The 26810-nt window shown below is 43.2% G+C and overlaps 1 protein-coding gene across 13 annotated transcripts in view; it reads right to left on the bottom strand.

Annotated features, from left to right (window-relative positions):
• Positions 1-26810, bottom strand: part of KALRN (kalirin RhoGEF kinase) — a 707465-nt gene that overhangs the window by 85822 nt on the left and 594833 nt on the right. For 5 of the 13 annotated variants that reach the window (XM_030942180.1, XM_030942185.1, XM_010354823.2 and 2 more), the window contains 3 exons: positions 4723-5006; positions 3495-3599; positions 83-178 (listed from right to left, as the gene is read on the bottom strand). In XM_030942180.1, coding sequence (XP_030798040.1) covers positions 83-178; positions 3495-3599; positions 4723-5006 — 485 coding nt within the window. The remainder of the gene's footprint in view (positions 1-82; positions 179-3494; positions 3600-4722; positions 5007-26810) is intronic. The other 8 variants (XM_030942195.1, XM_030942223.1, XM_030942229.1 and 5 more) reach the window with 3 other exon arrangements.

Here is a 26810-nt window from a genome sequence, read left to right as displayed (position 1 = left end):
GGAGAAAACGGCAGACAGATGCAAGGCTGGAGCAGCGTGGAGGTGAGACACACACAGAACTGCCTCCGGGACCCCCACTTACCAGCTTGTTTTTGACCAACTTTTCTATTGCACTGACAAGGTCTGCAGCAGTAGGTACTTCAGTGGAAGCCTGCCGGGCTGCTAGCAAAGAGGAGGACTGCAAGACATCGGGCAGCAGAGGAAAAGCAGATTAGCAAGGAATAAGGAACAGTGATCAGGAAGTAAAACAGAAAGTCCAAAGTTCAAAGCAGGGAAGGGAAGCAAAGTTCTGTGTTTAGAGGGAACAGGTGATAGATGGAGAAGAGTGTGGGTGTACTACAGGCCTGCCCAACCCCTTATCAGAAATTCTAGCCAGCAGCAAATGGACGGGACTAGCCTATCCTTAGGCAAGCCTATGAAGGAGGGGAGAGGAGGAATCACTGACTTCCTGGGAGGCCTACAGGCCAGGGCTGCACCTACTGACAGCAACAGCTTGGAGGGTGGGGGCTACTGCTCTGTGGGCAAACAAGACTTTGGCCACTACACAGTTGCCCGTTGCTGTTTCAGGGTGTGAAGGATTCAATAAACTCAGCCTCCAGTGTGTCCAAAAAAGGGAAACAGTCCTTGCTTTACTATAGCCTTAAATATAGATCCTTATGTGTCTAGCAAAAATGCTAGGGGCAGGACTCTTAGCGACCAGCAAGCTAGATACTCCCTTCCTATATTCTCTCCCTCTCTCTTCCTCTCCCCCTCTGCCCCTGACACACATATACCCTTACCCCTCCACAAAGCATAGCTGGCTCTGGTAAGGCCCCTGAACTGGAACACTAGGAAGTAATAAAAGACTTTAGCAGGAGTCCTGAAGCAGCCAGGAACTATCCTGTTCATAGTAAAGAGAGACGACTCCAGGACCTCCCTGTGTCCCCTTTCCCCTGCACCAGCAATAAGGAGTTGTCTGTGTGGTTGTTTGGTCAATGGTTTGGGGCTTCCTGCTCACTGAAGGATGGTGGTTTTTTGTTTGGCTTTTTCTTCCTTCTTCTACCTGAGAAGAAACTGGGGGAGAAATGGTTAACCCCCCACAGTACGTGTGTGCTTTTACTTCCAGTTATTCAAAGCAGACGGCAGTGGTATTCCCAAAGCCAGGACATAGGCTCCTTCAAGTGGGCCCCTTGGGTTAGAGGAAAAGTTTCAAAAATGAAGCTTCTCATCTAATCTAAGTTACTTTATTAAGTCTTTGCTTCTGAGATGGGAGGAAAATAATTATAATTAAGGAAGATATAATAATATTATTTTTCTGTCTTGGGGAATGCAGGAAAAAGCTTACATCTATGTGGAAAATCAAGTTATCCTCTTTTTAATCTAGTAGTCCTACTCCTGGGAATTTATTCCAAGGACAGAAGTCAAAAGAACAAATGCTTTATATACACAGTGATCTGTATGTAGTAGTATTAGCCATAGTAGCAAACAATGGAAACACCCTGTTATGATGTCCCCAACAGGCTGATCAAACACATTATGGAACAGAAAATAAGCAAAGTTTTCTCCAGCTATGAAAATTATAGCTAGGAAGAAAACAATTAATGCAATTTTAGGAAACGGTAGCAAATAAGACATTGGACATATCATATGCATATTATAATTGTAAAAGTAAAACGTACACACATATGAAAAAGATTAGAAGGAAACATGGAGAAGACAAGTGCACAATATTACAATCGTGAACTTTTAAAAATTCCTTTGACAGTGTTGTAAAAATTGTTTTAATAAATCCAACTCCATTTGCTAGATGTTCTGAAGTTCATCCCACTCCCAAACACTGATAAAAACATACAGAAATCAAACAAGCAGGAATAAGGAGAATTCGTGTATCTGAAAAGAAACTGTTGCCATCTGCCCCATTTCTGGGTAAGGAAAAGGCTACACAAATAAAGGTAAGTCAGAATTCTCAGTTAAAAATTATCCAGAAACAATGTAACACCCATTTCTGTAAATAAGCTGTGTTTGAGGGAATTAGAGAGAGAGGGTGCTGACCTTATGCAAGCAGTGCCCTTGGACAGAGGGCTGTGTGAGACATGGGCACCCTACTCCCCAGGCCACGATCGCTGTTTATAAAATACATTACAAGTAGGCAGGGTCTCATTCCCATCTCAAGGTGAAGCACCAGCACTTCTGTCTCAGAAACGCAGGATGGCATAACACCGGCCTTCCTACTATGTTTCTTCCCAATGATCCAGAGTCAAAGATCTGGCCCTGAAGACAGGGCCACCAGCATCACCTAGGAGAGGCCACGACTAGGTGAGTCCCATCATGGGGGCAGCTGCCACATCTCAGAGTCCCTAGACTCTGTCCTTCCAGCCTTCCAGAGGAAGACTTCAGTTAATGTCTGTGGGTTAACAATTCAAATGCAAAGCAGAGAGAATTAAAATAAGAACTGAGATGTCACCAGAAAGGACACATCCGCAGACGGTGCTTTTTGAATTGTGTGCTCGATGGTACTACTGAGATTTGTTTCCTGCTTACACTTGCTGGGCCACCTCCTGGAGGGAGGCTGTCCCACTACAGGACAGAGCACCAGAGAGCACAGGAGAGCCTGGAGGGACAGGTAGGCAAGCCGCTGCGTCCACTACCACCACTGCAACAAAACAGCACTCAAAAAAGCAAATTGAAAGTGATGTACAGTCAAAACCCAAAACTGCCACTTCCACATCTAGAGTCGAAGAGAATCAGCAACACTTAAGGCAAGAAAAACACAGTGACGTGAAAGCAGGGCTGCAAGGAGACTGAGTGGCAAGTGAGGGAGAACACAAAGCTGCCCCAAGCCTCGGTCAGTACCTGGAAGTACATCTAACCCACGCTTCTGCTCCAGAACAACTGGGATGATCACCGGGTGACTGGAGACACAGGGAGCATCAATAAAATACCAGTGAGCCTCTGCATGCCAGTGGGCCAGGGAATCTTGCAAAGCAAAGACAGGCAATTTTGCATATGAGGTTTGTCCACCTTTGACAATAACTTCCCCTGAGCAGCATCTCCATTCCTCATACTGTCATTGCAAAATTTGACCAACACTGGGCTTGACTGGTAGCTACCATTAGTTAGAGTTTAGAGTTAGGTATAGGGAAAACAACTAACATGTAGGTTGTACAGTCAGGTATGACAAAATGGTTGTGGACTGGAACTACCTGGAATTGCTCCTTTTAGGATGCGCTACTTCCAAAGACAGAACCATTACCCTTTATCAACAGGACAAGACACCAGGCAGATTCCCACTTTGAGAATTCTGCACACACCCCCTCCACTGCCTAGAATGAAGCTGGACCTCCAGGGTTGGGGAAGGGACACCTACCAAATAGAGACACAATTGACATCAGCATGGATTCATGCGGAGGACGAGATAACATGGGAGAAAGAGTACGACTACCCCCATCACACACAAAAAACAAAATCACCCCCTGCACATTGCTCTTTTAAGTGAGAAAGGAAAGAAGTTCTACCATTTCATCCTGTGTAGGGTCGTTGTCAAAAATCTTCATAGGCGGTGGGAGGGGTGTGTGTGACTCTTCATCCGGCTCATCTTCACCCCAACCTTTCTTGCTCTTCTAGAACAAAAGAGCAGCATTAGTTACTGTGTCACAAGCTAAACATGCCAGTGGTTCTGGACTTGACATTAACAAAAATAATACATAGGAGGAGAGTTCCTCTCTCAACTCACTCCTAACTGTTCAGTCACAATTTCCTCTTTTGAAACATGGATACACCTGCTTATTTCAAATGAGAGTGAGCACCAATGGGGAACACACACACAACCCCAAAAAGAAGCAAAACAAGCAACTATCTATCTTATTGATTAGCAAGAAAAGAAAAAGCTGGAAGTAGTCAGAGAGAGCCTAACTTTTACATGTAAAAGTTAGCCTGTAAAAAATGCTGCCAGGCTCAGCTGCCATTTCCAGAGGGAGAAATGGCAGGTAGCATAAAATCACAACAAGAGGGAGTCCGGTTACACATCACAAAGAAGTTCTTAGCAACATCAGTGATTAGAGCAGGATTGTGTGCCAAATAAAAGAGGTATCTCATTTCCCCAACCAAAACATATCCAGTGTCTTTTGGTTACAGAATCTCAGCTTCGTCCAGCCTAACTTTGGCTACGGTCTCTCAAACCTTCCAGTACGGGTATTCATTAGTTTTCATGAAGGCCCATTTAGTCATTGGCTGACTTTCTGATTAAAGTTTTTCTTTGAGCTGAGACCCTGCCTATTGTAATCTTCATCTGTTCATCTGGAGTAACTCTGGAAGGTGTATTCTTTTTGATGTGTGGCACTGCTCAAGAGACTTGAAAACAGCTATAATCTTCCAGCACAGTCCTGTTTCCAAAGTGAAACAATCTTTATTCTTTTATTCTAAATATAAACAGGTCTAGCTGGATTTAATGTAGTCCTTAGTAGAGGTAGGGAACTAATGACCAAATGACTCCCCTCAGGCCCAGGTCCTATCTCCAAATCTGGCAAATGGTTTCTGTCTGCTAGATGTCTTAGGTGCTAGTCAGTTTCTGAATCGACCACAAATCAAACTGGCCAATGTCTTAAGAATAAAATGAATCCAAATCACTTAGGCTCAAGATAACACACAAGTGGAGATTTGAGATGGCCTAGTTGACAAAACCTGAGGAAGGAGACATGTCAGAAGGCCCTCCTGATGGACAACTCTGGGGCCCCATGTAAGTACCTCATCAGCGCTGTCACCCTGAGGTGTTGTCTCATCCCCAGGCTTGGGAGATCCCAGGTCGAAGCTCTTCCGACCATCCCGAACTTTCTTCTGCTTTTTGATGTTTCCATCTGCTTTCCCGCTGTTGAGCCGACGCACAGGACTCGTCAGCCACTTCTTAAGGGTGTTGGTGGAGCGCTTGGGACCCGGGGAACTGTGGATGGAGTTCAGGGAGGGCTGGGCCTGCAGGTTGGCCACAGACTCGGACTTGCCTCCATTCTCACTTGAGGAATGAGAGTATGCATCTGAGGAAAAGGGACAGACACAGCCATGTCAGAGGCAGTGAAGGCAGGCCGCAAACCTGGGAGTGAGACAGCTCCATCCTCAGGAAGCTAGGGCACAAGGCAGAATATCCAGGCCAGCTGTAGACCCCAGTCCAGAGAACCCTCTCAAGAACAGCAAGAAAATGTTTGACTCACTCAATTTTTAATGTATGAAGCACCATTCCATACAGGAGTGGGCAAAAGACAGATACTCCTGCCTTCGTGGAGTTTACATTCTGGCGGGAGACACATATAATAGACTATAACAATAAAATAAGCAAAATGAAAAGTATGACAGGTGGTGAGAAGTACTACATCAAAACAAAAAGTAGGGAAAGGGATTATGGAATGCTGGGTTTGGAAAAGAGGGTACAGCTTGAACAGTTGGTCAGGGACAGTCTCATGACATGACATGTGAGCCAAGGCCTAGTGGTGGTGACGCCATCTGGCGAAGGGCCTTCTGGACAGAAGAGCAAACACAAAGGGCCCAAGGCAAGGCCTGGGGTGGCCTTGGTGGAGTAAGCCAGGGGGGATCAGTAAGAAAGGAAGTCAGAAAAGCTGCCGGGAGCTGGGTCAACAAGCATGTGGTGGGCCAGTGTTACGCCTCTGGCTTTTACCTGGAGTGAAAACCCGCTGGAAGACTCTGAGCCAGAGTGATAAATATGGCTTATATTTTTAAAGGTCATTCTGGTTTCTATATTGAGGGCAAGTGGAAATAGGGATACTAGTTGGGAGGCTACTGCACTATTCCAGGTGACGGACGTTGGTGGTTTAGAAGTAGGGTGGTCCTAGTGGTTGTCAGAAGTGATCAGATTCTGGAGATGTTTTGCTGGAAGGGCCAATATGATTTGCTGACAGACTGTGCATGAGATATGAAAAAAGAGTCAAAGGTAACTCAGGGTTTGGGTCTGAGGTTAGGACAGGGTTCCTGAGATGTGGAAGAATACAGGAGGAACAGGATTGGGGAAGGGAATATAGGAGTTTAGTTTTAGACATCTTTGAGATGCCCATTAGATACCTGAGTGGAGAAATTGAATAGCAGCTTGCCATCAAGTCTGGAGCTCAGGGGAGAAAGTGCTAGTGAGCTGGAGATAATTGCGGAGTTGTCAGAGGAGAGATGGGGTTGGAAGCCACGAAGCTGGGTGAGATCAGTGAGGAGTGTGGATATGGATAATGACAAAGTCCAAGGACTAAGCCAGAAGCAGGAAGACGAGAGGACAAGAAAGTAGCCAGTGAGATAGGAGTAAAACCAGAAGGGTGAGGTGTTCTGGAAGCTGCATGTGGAAAATGTCTTACAAAGGGAGAAATTAGCTGTGTCCAATTCTGCTTGATAGGTCAGGACAGATGACCTAAGAATTAAGTCTTAAAACTGAGCAACATGGAGATCATCGGTGACTTTGAAAAAAGCAGCTGTAGCGGAATGGAGGGGGCCATGGCCTAATTAGCGAGGATGCAAGAGCATGGGTGTAAGAAACAAGACAGAGTATAGAGAATTCCTGTACTGTTTTAAAGGCATAGTGATTGGAGAACAAGAGTTTGTCTGGTTTTGTTTTTTAAATCTCAGCATATTGTTTGTAAGCCGTATGCCATATATTGACTATTTTCAATCATATAATATGCTTGCAATAGCCTGAACATTTTATGTGGACTACCATTTCATTCTCCGCATAACTCTATGAAGTAGGTTCTGTTATTGTCCTCATTTTACAGAAGAAGAAACTGCAGACTTAAAGAGTTAACTTGCTTAAGGACATACAGCTCATAGGGGCAAGGTGAAATCTGAACTCCAGACAGCCAGACTTGAGCACTAAACTACACTACTGGAGCCGGGTGTGGTGGCACATGCCTGTAATCCCAACTACCCGGGAGGCTGAGGCAGGAGAATCACTTGAACCCAGGAGGCAGAGGTTGCAGTGAGCCAAGATCGCACCACTGCACTCTAGCCTGGGTGACAGAGGGAGACTCCATCTCAAAACAAACAAACAAACAAACAAACAAACAAACAAACAAACAAACACTACTGGGCCTTTCATGTCTACTCCCGCCCAGTTCTCTAGGCTCCCTCTGAATATGGGGTTAGGGATGAGGTTGGAGGAAGAGCGAGTCCAGGGAAAGCCTCACTGCCATGGAAGAATAGAGAGGCAAGAACAGGCATGGGGCAGATGTGGGCATGCAGGAAAAGCACGTTGAGCAAACTTTATTTAATTTTCCCTAAATCCTTGATTTCTGAATACTCATTAAACTCGGAGGAGATCAGTATTAGAATCTACCTACCTTGGCTTTAGAGAACAGTTTTGAGTTATTCAAAAGAAAGCCCTTTAAGTCCACTTCAGATGTCTTCCTAGCTCTCAGTGCTTGGGGATGCTGTTCTTGTTTCTGCTAGTATTGAGAAAGCCGGGATCCCCAGACATTCGAAAGTTGCACAGGAGCATCGGCATGCAAATCAAGATCCTCAGTGAGAACTTCTAAGTAACAATTATGTCATGGAGCACCGATTAGCTCATCTATTCTAAAGATATATAAGACAGATTTTTATTTTCATAGACCTCTTATCCAGCTGTATACAGACATCCATACACAATGGTAGAGAGAAGCAGAGAGAGAGAGAGAGAGAGAGAGAGAGAGAGAGAAAATGAAAAAGCAAGATTGAGCACGCAAAATAAAGATACATTCACAAGGCTGTATGTGATTAATTGCCAGAGGGCTGGTATGGACTTTAGCTGACAAGTAAGCAGAGTTCAGAGGAGGGTCAGATCAGTGTAGGCGGGATTGATCTGAAAAGATCTAATGGAAGAGCTGTATCTGAATAGAAGGGCGAAGGAATTCCAAAAGGGAGAAACAGCAGGAACAAAAGCACAGAGGCAGGAAAAATGAAAAATAGGTTAACAGCCAGTAATAGATCCTTTGGGTGAAATAAAGATTAGTGGAGAAAGAGAACCTGGATAGAAAAATTTGTGAGGACATTCAATAATAAACCAGAGGAGTATAAACTTTATTATGAGACTACTGGGAAATGACATAAAAAGGGTTTTTGTTGTTGTTGCTTTGTTTTTAATTAATCTTGGCAACTATATACAGCACAGCCCTGGGAAGGAGGAATTAGAATCCAGAAAGCCACACTAGGGCTGTGCACAGGGAATACAAAGAAATGAACGTGAGACACTTCAAAGCAAGAAGTGATACCATTAGCATCTGAACAAATCAAAGGTGAGTTGTCTCTGTGAAGGCTGCTGCTTCTCATCATCACCATGGTCTTGGGAGAACACCTGACCAGCTCTACCTCACCCACACATAGGTCCCCTGACAGTGCCAGTTTGCATACTGATACTTAAATCAAACACAGGACTAGGTATTTAAACAAATTATTACAGTGGCTTTTCATATCTACTCAAAGACTGAGTCACCTTTTCCTATAATGACTTTGCCCTACACCTAGACTAGAGGTCTAATCTACCTGGGAGGCCCTCTGGCCTACATGTAGACAACAGAGAATAAATAAAATCCTGAAACAGGGTGAAAGGATATGGCCGGGCTTGGTGGCTCATGCATGTAATCCCAGAACTTTGGGAGGCAGAGGTGGGCAGATCACTTGAGGCCAGAAGTTTAGGACCAGCCTGGCCAAAATGGCAAGACTCCGGCTCTACAAAAAAAAAAAAAAAAAAAAAAATTAGCCAGGCATGGTGGCACATGACTAAAATCCCAGCCACTTGGGAGGCTGAGGCATGAGAACAGTTTGAGCCTAGGAGGCGGAGGTTGCAGTTAGCTGAGATCACGCCACTGCACTTTAGCCTGGGCAATAGAGCAAGAGAAAGAAGAAAAGAGAAAAGAGAGAAGAGAGAAGAGAGAAGACGGAAGGAAGGAAGGAAGGAGGGAAGGAGGGAAGGAGGGAAGGAGGGAGGGAGGGAGGGAGGGAGGGAGGGAAGGAAGGAAGGAAGGAAGGACGGACGGACGGACGGACGGAAGGAAGGAAGGAAGGAAGGAAGGAAGGAAGGAAGGAAGGAAGGAAAGGTGAGTGGATGCTTTTGCCAATAGACAGCTGTCTCCAGTGGTTACAAATGGCTGGTCTCATGGGCACCAATCTCAGGCTTTCTGAGCCTTGACCCTGCTGGAACTTTTTTAGATATTGCTAGAGTTTTGTGCATAATTTGGAAAACAGCGGCAGAATATTTGTATTTGGAAGCATAAAAATTGAGCTTCTAAAATTCTCTGGTATGAAGGATAACTCATACGGTTGCTATACTGAGGGAATATTAGGAGATCGACTAACTTGGTTGGCATCCCTTTAAGGAAAAGGTTGTAATCTTATCTCAGAAAATTCCTTGCTGGCTGTGGTCTTGGGTGTGTTGACATTGTTTCTGAAGTGTTTGGTGTGGGTCAAACTACTGTTCTCAGAAGGCTGGGTGATAAACATCTTCAGAACACTGGTAATAGAAGCAGAACCTCTCTGCTATCTTTCTGCTGATAAGCTGGCAGAAGCTTTTCATTCACTAGACCCCTGTGAGTCTATGTGGCTCTACTGAATCTAAGCCTTCAAGACTTATCATCAGCACGTCATGTCAGCAGAACTAGAGGCCTGGCCACATTACTGTGCCTTGTGTTACCAGGCAAGACAGATGGACTGTCTAAGATTTCTGTTCCATGGCACACCATGGCCTGGTTTTGAGATTCACAAATGCACATTTTGAATGACCATTCATCTTCCCCTATTGTCATTTACTTCTGCTTTTTTTTCGCTTTCTGTGAAAATTAATGGCAAGAGTATAAAGCACAAATTAAAAACCAAGAGTAATCTCAATTTTGTTGCTTCAAGTTTGTCCCACTCAAACTCCTGGAGCCATGCAACCATGGCCCAAGTAATGGGAATCTCAGAGCTGGAAGCAATGTAATTCATCAACTAGTTGATGTCCTGACTTGGGACAAGACCATTTCCAAGACACTTTAAATGCCTGGTTATAAAGGAATGTGGCATCATTTAGATTAGAAACATCTACTTAGTTAATGGCTTCTTCAGAGGGATTGGCATGTTATGCTCATCCCATCTTTTTTGGAAAATGGTTGCCATTAGCTGTGGGAGAAGTTATATTTATTCTAGATAAAACAGTTAAGTGACAGATTTGGAACATCTACAACAATAATATTGTTCTCTCATCAAATCATCCCAAGTCCAGGCAGTATTATTTATTAGGATTCCCACCTTAGGAAACAGAAAATGAGACTGTTTTAGGAAACTGAGGCTCATAGTGACTGGTAAAGGCAAGACTTAAACCTAGATCTGACTCCACCACACATATATTTAATCTTATCTCTACATCCATGTTCACTCCATGTGTTCCTTTCATCTTTACCGTTATTATAGAAAGGAGCATCAAGTTGCTTAAAGGTTTATAGGTGGAAAAGCGATTGTCACAAACCAGTAACAAAACTAGTACCAGCATCTAGGCATCCCTAGGCCTATTCTAGGGCTCTGAACCAACGCTTCCTCTTTAGCAAAGAGGCTTTAGAAACTTCCCAAAGACCAATGACTGACATTAAGTAAATGGGAAGACAAATGAATCCCTGGACACTGCAAATAATAAAGAGCCCCTAATGTTCTGAATTTAAAAAATATTTTCTGAAGCTAATTATATCATGAAATAGTTTTAAAATATAGAAAAATGTAGAAAAAAATTGACATGTATGCACCCATCACTTAGATATAGTGTAAACATTTTTCCATATTTACTTTAGGTTTTTTAAAAATAAAAGATTACAGATATAGTTGAAGCCTTTTATGTTGCCCAGTTGCAATCCTACTCTCTACTTGCCCTCATCAGATTTAAATTCTCTTCTGAAGCTGGTGTGCATCTTTCTTATCCATGTTGTTAAACATTTACTTTTATGTGAATATAGCATTATTTTGTGTTTTATATTTTATATAATTATCATATTATATAATGTAGGTATCACTTTGCAACTTCATTTATTCAAAATTATTTGAGATTTATTCATGTTCATATATGTAGATCTAGTTCATTCATGTTAATTTTTTTTTTTTTTCTTTGAAACAGAGTCTTACTGTGTTGCCCAAGCTGGAGTGCAGTGGTATAATCTCAGCTCAGTGCAACCTCTGCCTCCCAAGTACAAGTGATTCTCCTGCCTCAACCTCCGGTGTAGCTGGGATTATAGGCGCACGCCACCACACCCTGCTAATTTTTGTATTTTTAGTAGCGATCGGGTTTCACCATGCTGGCCAGGCTGTTCTCGAACTCCTGACCTCAGATGATCTGGCCACCTCAGCCTCCCAAAGTGCTGGGATTACAGGTGTGAGCCACCGTGCCCAGCCTCATGTTAATTGTTGAATAATATTCTTTCATAGGCTATATCATAATTTTGTAATATCTTTTCATAATGATGAACATTTGGGCATATGGAGATATAGATAGAGATAAATAGATATATAATTGTACAAATCTGTTTACATGAGTGTGAGAATTCTTCTAGGCCAGTGCTTCCCAAACTGTCTATGGTAAAGAATCAATTTTACTTGTTTCTAAACTATTTTGGACCATCACTTTTTTTTTTTTTAAAGAAGATAGAGATGGGGTCTCACTATGTTGCTCAGGCTGGTTTCGAACTCCTGAGCTCAAGGGATCCTCCCACCTCAGCCTCCAAAGCACAGGCATGAGCCATTGAACCTGGCCAGACCAATACTTTTATGAAATATATCACACTCTTGGATGTTGTGGAACTGTCAAAACACTCTTATTTTCTGTGCTCATCTCACTGTCGATTGGTTAGTTCAAAGACCTTGGCTGTCTGTAGGTCACACACTGAACAGCATTGCTTTTACTCGAAAGCATAAATCTCCAGGTGGAACTGCCTGGCTCCACCACTGAGCAGCTGTTATGACTCTGGGCAGGTTACCTTGGTTTCTGTATCTCTGTATCTTGGTTTCCTCATCAGTAGGGAATATCAGAACCTATCTCATAAGGTTGCTCCTAGGATTAAGAAGTTAATATTTGTAAAGTGTTTAGAACAATGTCTAGACCCAGAGAAGCACCATTTAAGCATTTGTTAAATAAAAATTAATAAAACCATAAAAACCTCCCCTAATTCCATGATTGACTTTTTTCTGTGTATTCATTCATTCATTCCATCTGTGTGTTCTTCCACAGGATAGTCTCGATATGTTAAGCATCAAAAGTTTTAGATTCAAAGTTCTATGTCTCACGAAAGCAATGAAAAACCTAATATTACCAGTTGCCACCCAGTGATAGATTCTCCCTATCTCCCGTAAGTAATGATAGCTCTTTAACCACTCCTAAGACCAATGCCTGAAGTCTCTTCCTAGAATAAGGTAGCCTCATCCTTTGGCTATCAGGCAATTTTCCCCCTCCCTCACCATTTGGAAGTTTAAGCAGCACAGGTTATTCCCTGAAGATGACACCTGCCTCCTTCTATCTACAGGGGTATCTCTCAGAATGGGAGCCTCTGAAGGACCCTATGAGGAGGTAATTGAACAACTGTTGAGATTATTGTCTCAGATACCATCTTGGGGTTAGAATAAGCATGTCGATGTTATTAGCCTAAGCCTTGGGGCAACAACTCCATGATATCAGGCATTTCAATCACAGTACAGTAATCTCCCCCTTATCCATGAGGGATGCAGTCCAAGATCCCCAGCGGATGCCTGAAACTTCAGATGGTATCAAACCCTATATATGTTTTTTTCTATACCTATGATAAAGCTTAATTTATAAATTAGGCCTCAAGAGATTAACAACAACAACTAATAATGAAGTTGGACAACTGTAACAATATGCCAGTATCACTACTCCTGCACTTTGGGAGCCATCATTTAGTAAAATACAGGTAACTTGAACACAAGCACTGCAATACCATGACAATTGATCCAATAACTGAGGCAGCTACTAAGTGACTAATGGGCAGGTAGCACATACAGCATGGAGATGCTGGACAAAGGAATGATTCAGATTCATATCCTGGGCAGGATGGAGTAGGATGGTGTGAGATTTCTCACACTACTCAGAACAGTGCACAATTTAAAACTCACGAACTGTTTATTTCTGAAATTTTCCATTTAATATTTTCAGACCTCAGTTAACTGTGGGTAACTGAAACCGCAGAAAGTGAAACCACAGATAGATGGGGACTGTTTTAGCATGTTTCCATGCAACACACATAAGTGCTACCTGCTTCAACTGAAAGTAAATACCAGAATAAAGCCTGGGAGCGCTTACATTGAACATATCCTAACCAGTCCATTGTCTGTGTCAAACATTGTTCTTCTACTTAGGTAGCCTTTCATCAGTGTGATGATTAGTACTGAGTGTCAACCTGATTGGATTGAAGGATGCAAAGTACTGATCCTGGGTGTGCCTGTGAGGGTGTTGCCAAAGGAAATTAACATTTGAGTCACTGGGCTGGGGAAGGCAGACCCACCCTTAGTCCAGGTAGGCACCATCTAATCAGCTGCCAGAGCAGCTAGAATATAAAGCAGGCAGATAAAACGTGAAAAGACTAGACGGGCCTAGCCTCCCAGCTTACATCTTTCTCCAGTGCTGGATGTTTCCCATCCTCAAATATTGGACTCCACGTTCTTCAGTTTTGGGACTTGGACTGGCTCTCCTTGCTCCTCAGTTTGCAGATGACCTATTGTGGGACCTTGTGATCATGTGAGTTAATAAACTCCCGTGTGTGTGTGTATAAAATAAGTCTCCTATTAGTTCTGTCTCTCTAGAGAACTCTGACTAATACAATTAGTAGCCAAACAGAAGATACGTGCATAGGCCAGGTGCACTGACTCACACCTGTAATCCCAGCAGTTTGGGAAGCCGAGGCAGGAGGATTGCTCGAGCCCAGGAGTTTGAGACCAGCCTGGGCAACATAGCAGGATGAAAGAAAAAAGCAAAGCAAAGCAAACGAAAGAAAGAAAGAAAGAGACAAAAAAGAAAGAAAGAGAGAGAAAAAAAAAGAGAAGAGAGAGACAAAGAAAAAGAGAAAAGAAAGAAACCTGTATAGACATTGGTAGGAACTGAATATACCAGAAATGTATTATATCTGATATAACTCATTTAGAAATTTCATTTCTTGTTTTTAAAGTTTCAACTCATACTTACTTCAATGTTACACCTAAAAAAAATGCTTCTCCCCTTTCCGGTTTAGTGTAAAATTTGCCAAACTATTCTGAAATCAGAACACACTGTACACAAGTCATCAAAGAGTGCAAACATAGGCTCTGGCAAATGCTTTATGGCTACATCCACAGGACTGTCACCTAGTACCTTTCTAATCACAAAATACTGACTTAGCTTTATTTCTACTGACCCCAAGACGATTTGGAAGTAGAGAAGGACGATGCTTCCCAGACAGAAAAAGAAGATGGTTCTAATAGTGTTAGGAGTTTACTGTCCCCAAAGACCAGTAACTGTCTTTGCAAGGGGTAGGCTGGGACCCTAGAGAACAAGCATATGTGCAGGTGGCATCCAAGGCTTCCGTGGATTGTGGGCATCCTAAATATATTACTCACGAGGCTGGCTCACTATTTTCTACACTCGCTTGAGTAGCACAACTCAAAAATGAAAAACTCTGTTTCAATCCATTCTTCTGGAGTTCAGTGATGGTATTCAAGCACACCCCAAAGGCATGTCTTCTATATAATGTATCATGTGATTGTTAAAAGACATGGGGCCCAGTTGCTCCATATATACCATATGTGCTTTATCTAGATGGTCAATAGGTCTATAAATGTCCACCTGATGTTCAACATAATACTGAATTAGAAACTTTGACTCCAAAGGCTGAAATCAGAAGAAACCACAAAGATTTCTAATATCCACTAATGATTTACAGAGGGGTCCTTTGACCTTCTGTTCTTTTGTCTTGCTTTAGCTCCAATGGCATGGGAATAACTGCAAACTCATTCATGTTGCTTTCATATGGCTTGAGTTGTATAAGGCCAATGTACTTAAATACATCTGTTTGAAGATATTATATACTCAAACATTCCTATTTTCTTTGCTTTACAGAAATAATTTGCTAATATAAACATTATAGAAATATCACATATACATTTTTGTTCACACTGGAAATTGACTATCTAGAGAAGGGCACATGATGGGAGGGCCAAGGGTGAAAATTTCCTGGGTAGCCAATAGATAAATCTGTTTGTAAGCACTGATAGCACAAGGCCTGCAGTAAGTATTATTATTATTATTATTATTATTATTATTATTTTTTTTTTTTTTTTTTTTTTTTTTTTTTTTTGAGACGGAGTCTCGCTCTGCCGCCCAGGCTGGAGTGCAGTGGCCAGATCTCAGCTCACTGCAAGCTCCGCCTCCCGGGTTCCTGCCATTCTCCTGCCTCAGCCTCCCGAGTAGCTGGGACTACAGGCGCCCGCCAGGTCGCCCGGCTAGTTTTTTGTATTTTTAGTAGAGACGGGGTTTCACCATGTTAGCCAGGATGGTCTCGATCTCCTGACCTCGTGATCCGCCCGTCTTGGCCTCCCAAAGTGCTGGGATTACAGGCTTGAGCCACCGCGCCCGGCCCAGTATTATTAAATAATATGTCCTGCATGGTATATAATAATACTTTAGCAAAATTTAGCAGAATATAAGCTCCTGGTTGCATATTCAGCTGAGGTCCTAAGGCTACGTACGGTCAGGTCCTGGCATGGCTGGCTTCTCAGCAAACCATCTGGTTAGCCAACTTGGTGCCTGGGCCACTTAGCGCTGGAGAATGAAGATAGCTGCTATGGTGACAGCAATAGGAAATGGGGGGGGGCGGTGCTAGAAATACTGTTCTTTGACACTAGGAAACTTGTTGCCCTTGCAATTACTCTTACCACAACTTTAGACTAAAAGTGGCAGATGCATCTTGGCTCAGAATATTCCATCGTCTGTCTCTTAGTCATTCCCAAGTCTCAAACGCATAGTGCAAACCCCTGCCTCCCACTTACTATGCCACCGCTTTTCCAGTGCATCCTTTACCAACTCAACATCCTTTACCTCACCACTTTAGTCAGACTTAACTTTGTGTTTTTATAAATTTTGTACAACTGAATCCTTATGCATTTAGAACACTTATATCTACTTTTTCCCATTAAATTAAAAGTACAAAAGCAAGGGCCACATCTTAGTTCATTTCTAGTTATTGTCCCCCTTCTTTTCCCAATATGGCTGCTCTTGTCCTGGCAGAATGTGTACAGAAATCTGAGCCACAGAAATGATTCCAGATCTAGTGGCATCCACATAGGACAGGGATCCTTCTCATCTTCAGAGCCCATTGGGACATTGACTCTCAATAGAAATATCTCCAACAGGCAATCTCCACAGATGGAAAAGTCAGCACCTCTGGCTTCAAATTAGAAGTCTCCTAAATTTTGTTCTAATTCAGTGCAGATCTCCTTCAACTACTGCAGGCTCCTTCAGTGTTGTCCTCCCCACCACCCTGGCCCCACGCTTTGGCTCCTGTTGGAATGGCATTGGAATCAGAGGATAAAATGAAAGTTCCCAATTGACTGTCCTCAAGGTCTCCTCGACCTCAGGTTTTCCTGTGTAATCCTCTGAGTCAGAGATAGAGGGAGGAAAGCCCTCAAAGGGCAATGAACTCCACCCTCTGCCCCTAGATAAGCATGTCCTGAAAACACAAGGCTGCTGCTCTGATAGACTGCGGTGCTGACTCACTGGACTCACTGCCCCATCTAGCTGCCTCTGGAAGTTAACGGCGAGAAAATTCTCTTTATATTCCACCAGTGGTGGATTCTGAAGCTTGATATGTGGGATCAAGTAAAAGTCAGTGAAAGCAGATCTGCTGCTCTCCTAAGAGAAAATATTCTAGATATTAATTCAACCTACACACCCATTTACTTTTGCTAGACTTTGCTGCAGTTTCTGGAGAGGGAACACACATTTCTTCTAAGCTATGGAGTAGAAAACTTTCCCAAAAGACTTCTGAAAAGTTCAAAACATAACCACCAAGGCCAGGAGTGGTGGCTCATGCCTATAATCCCAGCACTTTAGAAGGCTAAGGCGGGAAGATCAATTGAGATCAGGAGTTTGAGACCAGCTGAGCAACATAGCGAGACCTCATCTTTACTAAAAAAAAAAAAAAAAAAAAAAAATTAGCCTGGTGTGGTGGTGCATTCCTGTTGTCCCAGCTACTGAGGAGGATGAGGCAGCAGAGTCGCTTGAGCCGAGGAAGTCAAGGCTGCAGTGAACTGTGATTGCACCACTGCACTCCAGCCTGGGCAATAGTGTGAGACCTCTGTCTCAAAAACAAAACCAAAAACAAAAACCATAGCCACTGAAAGAATACAGTGAAACTTTACAAATTCAGACTGAAGAAAGGGCATATAATATTAGTATAAAATACAGACTTTTCATTGTAAAACAAAACAAAACAGCTTCACTATGAGATATCATCTCATACCTGTTAGAATGGCTATTATCAAAAATCAAGAGATAACAAACGCTGGTGAGAGTGTAGAGAAAAGGGAACCCTAGGACATTGCTGCTGAAGTGTAGATTGATCCAGCTATTATGGAAACAGTATGGAGGTTCCTAAAGAAATTAAAAATAGAATAATCAGGCCAGGCACGGTGGCTCAAGCCTGTAATCCCGGCACTTCGGGAGCCCAAGGCAGGCGAATCATTTGAGCTCAGGAGTTCAAGACCAGCTGGACAACATGGTGAGACCGTCTCTACAAAGAATACAAAAATTAGCTGGGTGTGATGGCATGCACCTGTAGTACCAGCTACTCGGGAGGCTGAGGCAGGAGAATTGCTTGAGCCTGGGAGGTAGTGTTGCAGTGAGCCAAGATCACACCATTGCACTCCAGCCTGGGCGACGAGAGTAAAACCCTATCTCAAAAAAAAAAAAAAAAAAAAGAAAAGAAAAAGAAAAAAGGGGGAAAAAAAGAATTATCATATGACCCAGTGATCCCTCTTCTGAGTACATATCCAAAGGAAATGAAATCACTACCTCATAGAGATATCTGAACCCTTATGTTCATTGCAACATTATTCACAGTAACCAAGATACAGCAACCATCTAAGTGTCTGCCAACAAACCAAGGAATAAAGAAACTGACGTATATATTTATATACACACACAATGAAATATTATTCAGCCTTTAAAAAGAAGGCAGTCCTGCCACTTGCACAACATGGATGAACCTGGAGGGCATTATGTTAAGTTGAAATAAGCTAGACACAGAAAGAAAACTATTGCATGATATCACTCATATGTGGAATCTTAAAAAAAGAAAAGTCAAATATACAGTGATGGAAAATAAAACACTGGTTAGCAGAGGCTGGAGCAGGGGGAAGAAACAGGGAGATGTGGGCCAGAGGATACAAAGTAGCAGATAACTATTTATAAGTATCATATAACATCATGTCATATACCTTAGATATATACCGTCACATTTATTTTAAAATAAACAAACAAGAAATGCTTACTATTTTCAAGTGATGGCCAGCAAGAATTAGTGGATGAGTAGGAACTGAGATTGCCTGAAATCTGCACTCCCCTACAGAAGACATCTCACGCACAAGGGTCATTTAATTATGACACAAGGCTCCTCCCAAGTTCCGAGGCTGGAGAGGGCACCTTCTCCGGGATTTCCCTCTCCGCATGCAGCCCTCCCAAGCTCCATATCTGGCAGGTAAGCCTAATTTCCCTATAAATGAGGGCCACTCCTGAGTCCATGGTACGTCTTAGGCCTGAGCTCCGTAAAGCATTGTTAACTCTATTAGCTTACCTAGGGACATTTTCTCCTTTTCTTTTCAGATGGTATGAACATAAACAAGTTCAGCTCTAGTAATAATCACAAAGACTCAAAATAGCACTATACAAATGACTGTATATGACTGAAGACTCTCCCACAGAATGGGCAAGGCTGACTTCCAGTTTTGTTCTCTGACCAGCAGACTTTTCATTCACTAAGATTTCTGCACTGATATTTTCTTTCCATTCCCACTGTCACTCAGATAGTTTAAACCTATTTGCTTTAACTACATAACAGCTCCAGACTGGTCTCTCTGCCCCCAGTCTTTTTCTCCTATCCATTGGATATATCTCTGCCACTAGAGCAATTGTATCACTTTGTTCAAATCACATTCAAAACTTCATCAATAGTATCTAATCTGTCAGCCTACCTTTTCATGGTAGTTCTACGGTCAGGCCTGATCTCACCTTGCCTGTTCTCTGAGTTTCACTTTTTGATAATCCCAAGTTTTCAAACTGTGGTCCCCAGACCAGCAACATCAGTATCATCTGGGGACTTGTGGGAAATGAAAATTATTGGGCCCTACTCCAGAGCTAGTGGATCAGGAACTATTGGGGTAGCTTAGTATCTTGTGTTTTAACAAGCTCCCCAAGTAATTCTGCTGCACACCAGAGTTTGAAGACCAGTGTCCTATAAGAACCCATCACTTTAGTCTAATTTTTCAGTTCACTGCGTTATGTTGCATTCCTCACTGCCTGTACACCCTTTAGCTTTTCTGCTTTTCTGGAGCTTACCAAGGACTTCTTCATTGTAAGCCCAGCACGTTCTCCTTTTGCTCTGAGTACCTTTTTGTGCCATTTGTTTGGCACTGATAAATGCTTGTTCACATATTTTACCTCCCTAAGGAAAGTCCTTGAGAAGAGGTCTCCTCCAACTTTGTACTGCCTGCACAAATTCTTTGTTTGTGTGAGACAGGGTCTCACTCTGTCACCCAGTCTGGAGTGCAGTGGCTCAATGACAGTTCACTGCAGCCTCAACCTCTTGGGCTCAGGTGATCCTCCCACCTCAGCCTCCTGAGTAGCTGAGACTACAGACTCATGCCACCATGCCCAGCTAATTTTTTTTATTTTTTATTTTTTATAGAGACAAGGTTTCACCATGCTGCCCAGACTGGCCTCAAATCCTTTGGTCATTAAATGGCTGGTGATGAAAAGCTAGGGACAAAACTTAGTAATCTAACCTTTTTTTTTTTAGACAGAGTCTCGCTCTGTCACCTAGGCTGGAGTGCAGTGGTGCAATCTCAGCTCACTGCAAGCTCCGCCTCCCGGGTTCACGCCATTCTCCTGCCTCAGTCTCCCGAGTAGCTGGGACTACAGGTGCCTGACACCAGGCCCGGCTAATTTTGTGTATTTTTAGTAGAGACGGGGTTTCACCATATTAACCAGGATGGACTCTACCTTCTGACCTCGTGATCTGCCTGCCTCGGCCTCCCAAAGTGCTGGGATTACAGGCAGGAGCCACTGCGCCCAGCCAGTTCCTTAAGAAGTTCTAAGTGCTGCCCAGTCAATTAAAGATGAGTTAAGAAAGCCAACTGTTTCTTTACTGCAAGACTTCCAGGAACCTTTAATATGCTAATGTAGATGATGACCCCAGAGGGAACATAGAGCATTTACCAAACTCCATTGATCTTGGCTATAATTCCCTCGATCTGGAAGAAAAAGGGTGAGTGAGACTCCTGGAGATGGTATCCTGACAGCGGAGTAGTCAGTCAAACTCAAAACCTGTTACGAATGCCAAAGAAGGAGCTAAGTTGCAGTCTAGCTCAGTTATTTTAGGCTTATGTACTATCACATCAAGTATACCCAGATGCCAGTGGGAAGCCTGGCCTGGATTCAACTTACAATGTGCCCTTCAGTAGTAACCTTAACCAAAGGTAACTACAACAGGCTTAATTATAGAGGCTGGGGGGAAGAGTTAAGCAGGGTGACTCTGGAAAGTTTAAGACTGTAATTAAGTGCTACTTAACTGAAAATGTCGCAATGGAAATTCTCCTAGGAAACCTAAGAAGCAAGAAGAGGAAACTGCATATATGGAGGAAGTAACAGGTGGCTAGAGGTCAAAGACTGCTTGTTTTCATGGTCCTTTTTTGGTAAACTGTATTTTTGCGTGGAACAGGAAAGAAAGTGTGAAGGCTTAGGGTCTCTTGGACTTAATGTAATAGGAGGCTCTATAGTCTTAATCTGGGTCTCCTTCTCCCAACCACCTGTGCCAAGTGGGTTTTCTTCTAGGTCTTCACTACCTGGCTTAAGAAAAAGCAGTAGACAAACAAGATTGAGTTTAGTCTAAACCTCCTGACCAAGCTCAGTGTTTCATCCTACACTTCCCAAGTCTGTGCTCTTCACGCAAAAGTCTCCCTGTGGTTCTCCTCTCTGGCCTCCTTGCTAACCGGGAGCACAGATTCAACACTAAGAATACACGTGGCTAGGAAAACGAACTGCCTGGCCCACCCTGCAACCAGATTCAAGAGTATGATCCCATTGGCACCAGTTCTTTAAAACTTCTTATTTTGACATAATTTCAGATTTACAGAAAGGTTACACAACCAATACAAAGAATTCCTACATACTCTTTACTCAGATTCCTCCAATGTTAACATTTTGCCATTAACTTTTTCATCTTTCTCTTTCCAAACTGAGAATAAGTTACAGAGAAGATTCCCCTTTATTCCCAAATACTTTAGTGTAGGTTTCCTTAAAACAAGGACATTCTCTTATATAACCATAGGACAATGAGCAAAATTGGAAATTTAACATTGATATCCTGTTTTTTTCAAATATTGACAGTTATTCCAATAATGTCCTTCATAGAGAAAGATCATGTCTTTTATGATCTGCACATCTTTTATAAGTACAGAGTAGTTATTTTGTAGAATGTCCCTCATTTTGTTTGCCATGTATTTCCTTATGATTACATTTAAGGTGTGTGTTTTTGGTGAGAATATCCCAAAAATGATGCATCAAATCAGAAGGTATATATATATATATATATATATATATATTTGTTTTTGAGACGGAGTCTCGTTCTGTTGCCCAGGCTGGAGTGCCGTGGCCAGATCTTAGCTCACTGCAAGCTCCACCTCCCAGGTTTATGCCATTCTCCTGCCTCAGCCTCCTGAGTAGCTGGGACTACAGGCGCCCGCCACCACACCTGGCTAGTTTTTTTTGTATTTTTTTAGTAGAGACGGGGTTTCACTGTGTTAGCCAGGATGGTCTCGATCTCCTGACCTCATGATCCACCTGTCTCGGCCTCCCAAAGTGCTGGGATTACAGGCTTGAGTCACCGCGCCCGGCCGGAAGGCGTATAATATTGATTTGATTAGACTATAGTGATGTTAACTTTGATCCCCTAGTGTCTGTCACTGAGACAATGTTCTAATACACCAGGTAAAAGTGCATTCTCACTTAGCCCAGCTGTTTTAAAATTCTGATATAATTTTGGCTTGCCTAACTCTGGTCATATATGTGACAAATTAACTATAAGTAATGTTTGAACACAATTCCTATGTAAAATACTCAATTCCATTCATGAAACAATTTCCTGATCACAAACATGAGAAGAGGTTAATTTTCTACTTCATTGAAGACAGACTGAACAGTGTATAATGAAAGTGGTTGGCTGGGTGTGGTGGCTCATGCCAGTAATCTCAACATTTTGGAAGGCTAAGGTGGGACGATCACTTGAGTCCAGGAGTTTAAGACCAGCCTGGGAAACATAGTGAGACCCTGTCCCTACCAAAATAAAAAATAAATTAGCTGGGTGTGGTGGTGCACACCCATAGTCCCAGCTACTTGGGAGGCTGAGTGGGAGGACTGCCCGAGCCCACGAGGTTGGGGCTGCAGTGAACCATGATTGTGCCACTACATTCCAGCCTGGGTGACATGGTGACACAGCAACACCCTGTCTCTGAAAACAAACAAACAAAAAAAGCCAGGTGCAGTGGCTCATGCCTGTAATCCCAACACTTCAGGAGGCTGAGGTGGGCAGCTCCCTTGAGTCTAAGAGTTTGAGACCAGTCTGGGCAACATGGCGAAACCCTGTCTCTATAAAAATTAGCCAGGTATAGTGGTGCATGCCTGTAGTCCCAGCTACTTGGGAGGCTGAGGTGGGGGGATTGATTGAGCATGGGAGGTTGAGGCTACATTAAGCTGTGATTGAGCCACTGCACTCCAGCCTAGGAAACAGAGTGAGACCCTGTCTCAATCAATCAATCAATCAATCAATCAATCAGAATTTTAGAAAAAGAAACTGGTAATTACACTAAAGATTAGAACTAGGTTTTGTTAAAATTTTATAAGCTATGCTTTAACATTCTATTTAAAGTTGATTTTAGCCTTTGTGGGCACACAATATCCATCCAGTTGAAGTTTTCACATGAAACACAGATTCCAAAGTGAGGATTCTGAAAGCTAGTCTGGGGCCAGGTTTATACTCAATCTGTAAGTCTCTTCTATAGATCTGAAATTGTCACGGAAAATGGTGTTGGAGGTTTTGGGGAGGCATAAATCCAGGCTGGCTCTGTTAACTACTTACAATATGTTACTAATAAATACAGGAAGATCATCACGACATAGAGCGCTGGCTGCTCTTGAGTCTTGAGTATGGGAGCTGACAGCTGGAAAGGCCAGAGGCTGAAGAATGGAAATAGAATTCTAGGACCCTGGTAGACAGTGAGGCATTTCCAGTCTCATGAATCAAATTTAACAACGTTAAAGGCAGGAGAAATGGCAGGTAGGTGATGAGAGAATACATCAGTGAGAACCTGAGAAGCTCAAATGTTGGCTTCTAGTTTAGAAAACACTGAATTAGGTTACCCAACTGTTGTAGCAAGTAATAAGCCTTCAACTCAAGAGCTGGGTAGAGAGGCTGGATTTGAAGATGCCGCAAGACCCTGGACAGGTCACTTCCCAATTATAACATGTAGGTTATTTGCATAATTGGGACTAGAAACTCCCTTTAGCAAGCATCCGCTGTCCTTTGGGCTGATAAAACAAACTGATATCTTGCCCTGTTGCCATGAGCCTAATCCTGAGACTTACTAGCAGTATTTCAACTTTCCTTCAATCAGGAAAAACATCCAATGTACCCACTAAGCTGCTAGAGAAAGGGTCACTTATTCACCTAGGGCAAGAGTCAAAGCTCAGATGTCTTCAGAGACCAACGGATAAGGCAAACATGAAAAGATGGATACAGAACAATCAGGAGAGATATGGGCTGTGTCAAACTGGGGGTTGTAAGTCTGCTAGGGAGTGTAAGACACATTTTTTTTTTTAAAAGGAGGCAACCATTCTGCTGCCAAATACTACACATCTGGGACCAAAGGCCCAAACATTGCTACTCTGCCTTGCTTGCCCAATGATGGCAAGGCCACTTTTCCTTTACTTAGCTAAAACCCCTGGCTCCATGATCAGCAATGATTGGTATGGAATGTCAGCAGTACTACAGGCATCCCTGCAGATATCCTTTGCAGAGAAAATGCTCAATCAGACTATTTCCATAAGAATGCCCTTTTCCCAGAAGCTTGCCTAGACCTTGCATCGTTACAATGTCTCTTCCATTATTTAAGTGGGGATCCCACAGGCTTGATTTATATAACATTTTATATTTGAAGATATTACTTTATTATTCGTTCATTCAACACATGCTTGTTGAGTGCTTCCTATATGCCACGAGCTGTTCCTGATGCTGGGCTATAGCAAGTGTAGGAGACAGACAAAGTCACTGAAATTAGAAACTTGTCATTCTAGTTGGGGTAGAGAGGGAGTCAGATAAGAAACTAACAAATGAATGAGAAAAATTTCCAGTAGTATTGAACAGTTTTAAAGAATTAAACTGACGGCTGGGCGTGGTGGCTCACATCTGTAAGCCCAGCAGTTTGGGAGGATGAGGCAGGCAGATCACCTGAGGTGAGGAGTTCAAGACCAGCCTGGCCAACATGGCGAAACCCCATCTCTATTAAAAACACAAAAATTGCTGGGCGCGGTGGCTCATGCCTGTAATCCCAGCACTTTGGGAGGGCGAGGCAGGTAGATCACCTGCGGTCAGGAGTTTGAGACCAGCCTGACCAACATGGAGAAACCCCATCTCTACTAAAAATACAAAATTAGCTAGTCATGGTGGTGCATGCCTGTAATCCCAGCTACTTGGGAGGTTGAGGCAGGAGAATTGCTTGAATCGGGAGGTGGAGGCTGTGGTGAGCCGAGATCATGCCATTGCACACCACCCTGGGCAACAAGAGCGAAACTCCGTCTCAAAAAATAAAAAAAATTAAAAAAAAAATTAAAATTAGCTGGATGAGGTGGTGCATGCCTATAATCCCAGCTACTTGGGAGGCTGAGGCAGGAGAATCGCTTGAACCTGTGAGGCAGAGGCTGCAGTAAGCCGAGATTGTGCCATTGCACTCCAGCCTCAGCTACAAGAGTGAGACTCCATCAAAAAAAAAAAACACAACTGACTAATGGGCTAGAGAGGGCCTGAGGACTTCTTCAGAATGAGTAGGTGGTGACAGTTTCTCTGAGAAGTGACATTTAAGCTGAGACCTGAATGATGGGAATGAACCAGCCACATAAAGATGGAAATAAGGCTTTCTGGCAAGGTCACAGACTGCAGAGATCCTAAGGCAGAAATGAGTTTGGGACATTCAAGCTTCCTGAAGGAAGTTCTTGTGGCTGGAGCGCGGCTGGTGGGTGAAGGCACATTAAACACAGTTGGAAAGTAGGCAGGGCCTAGAACCAGAACCTTGCAGAGCACAGCAGGAAGCTAGACTTTATCCCCAATGCAATGGGAAGCCATTGGAGTGTTTTAAAAGGGGCTGGGGTGCGGCATAGGTGATGCAATAGGATTCATTTTCATTGACAATCTTTAATTTCTGACCACCCCATGTTATATAGCAGATAAATTTTCCCCCAGTTAGAATCACCTTTGCACCAAGAATCACCTTTTCTTCTAGTGATGAGTAATAGATATGGGAGAAACAGCTTACTAAATATGGATGAATAGGAACCATCAAGATATTCAAATCCGGTCTCTGGACAAAACACTCTATATCCAGCTCACACACACAAGGCCATCCTATGCCTCCTAACTGTCTGCTCACGTTTCCCACACCAACATGTCACCTGGTATCTCAACTTAATTCTTTCTGCTATGGTTTAGGTTGTGTTGACATAGCTTTAGGTAACATTATCAATGAGATATGCTCCCATCTCTGATCTTACTTTTCTCTCTACCTACACATTCCTTCCCCAGATCCCACAGAGTCCATTCTCTCTCTTACTTCAGCTCATTATTAAAAGGCTGCCTTACCAGCACAGCCTTCCCTGATACCCTATTGAGAACTACAACACCCACCTCCACATGCTGCCACTCTGATTCCCTAGCCCTGTTACCTTCTCTGTAGCACTTACTGCCATCTAGCCAACTGTATTTTTTGTTTCTTTATTTTGTGAGACAAGGTATCACTCTGTTGCCCAGGCTGGAGTGCAGTGGCATGCCTGGCTCACTGCAGTCTCGATCTCCCAGGCTCAACCAATCCTCCCACCTCAGCCTCCTAGTAATTGGGACCACAGTGTGTGTCACCACACCTGGCTAATTTTCTTCCCCCGCCTTCCCCCTCCCCCCTCCCCCCTCCCCCTCCCCCTCCTCCTCCTCCTCCTTCTTCTTCTTCGTAGGGATGAGGTCCTACTGTGTTGCCTAGGTTAATCTCAAACTCCTAGGTTCCAGCCATCCTCCCGCCTCGGCCCCCCAAAGTGCTGAGCTTACAGTTGTAAGCCATCCTGCCCAGTCAAGCCAATTGTATTCACCATGTCTTTTTATTTCCTGTATTATTTGCTTTGATATCTGGGGTACTGATGATCCTGGAGGGATAGCCCCTCCCAGGGTTAGTTAATATCCAGAGAGAGATGACAACTTTCCTATGCAAACCCACCAATCCAGAGCCCATATCCAGAACCATCCTCTTTATCAAGCTTTCATTTTTGGGCCAATATCCACCTGCCCTAA

Source organism: Rhinopithecus roxellana, chromosome 1, assembly GCF_007565055.1.
Source record: "Rhinopithecus roxellana isolate Shanxi Qingling chromosome 1, ASM756505v1, whole genome shotgun sequence".
In the NCBI taxonomy this organism is placed as follows: Eukaryota; Metazoa; Chordata; class Mammalia; order Primates; family Cercopithecidae; genus Rhinopithecus; species Rhinopithecus roxellana.
The sequence above is the reverse complement of the archived record's forward strand: the minus strand, read 5'-3'. Positions and strand labels throughout refer to the sequence as shown.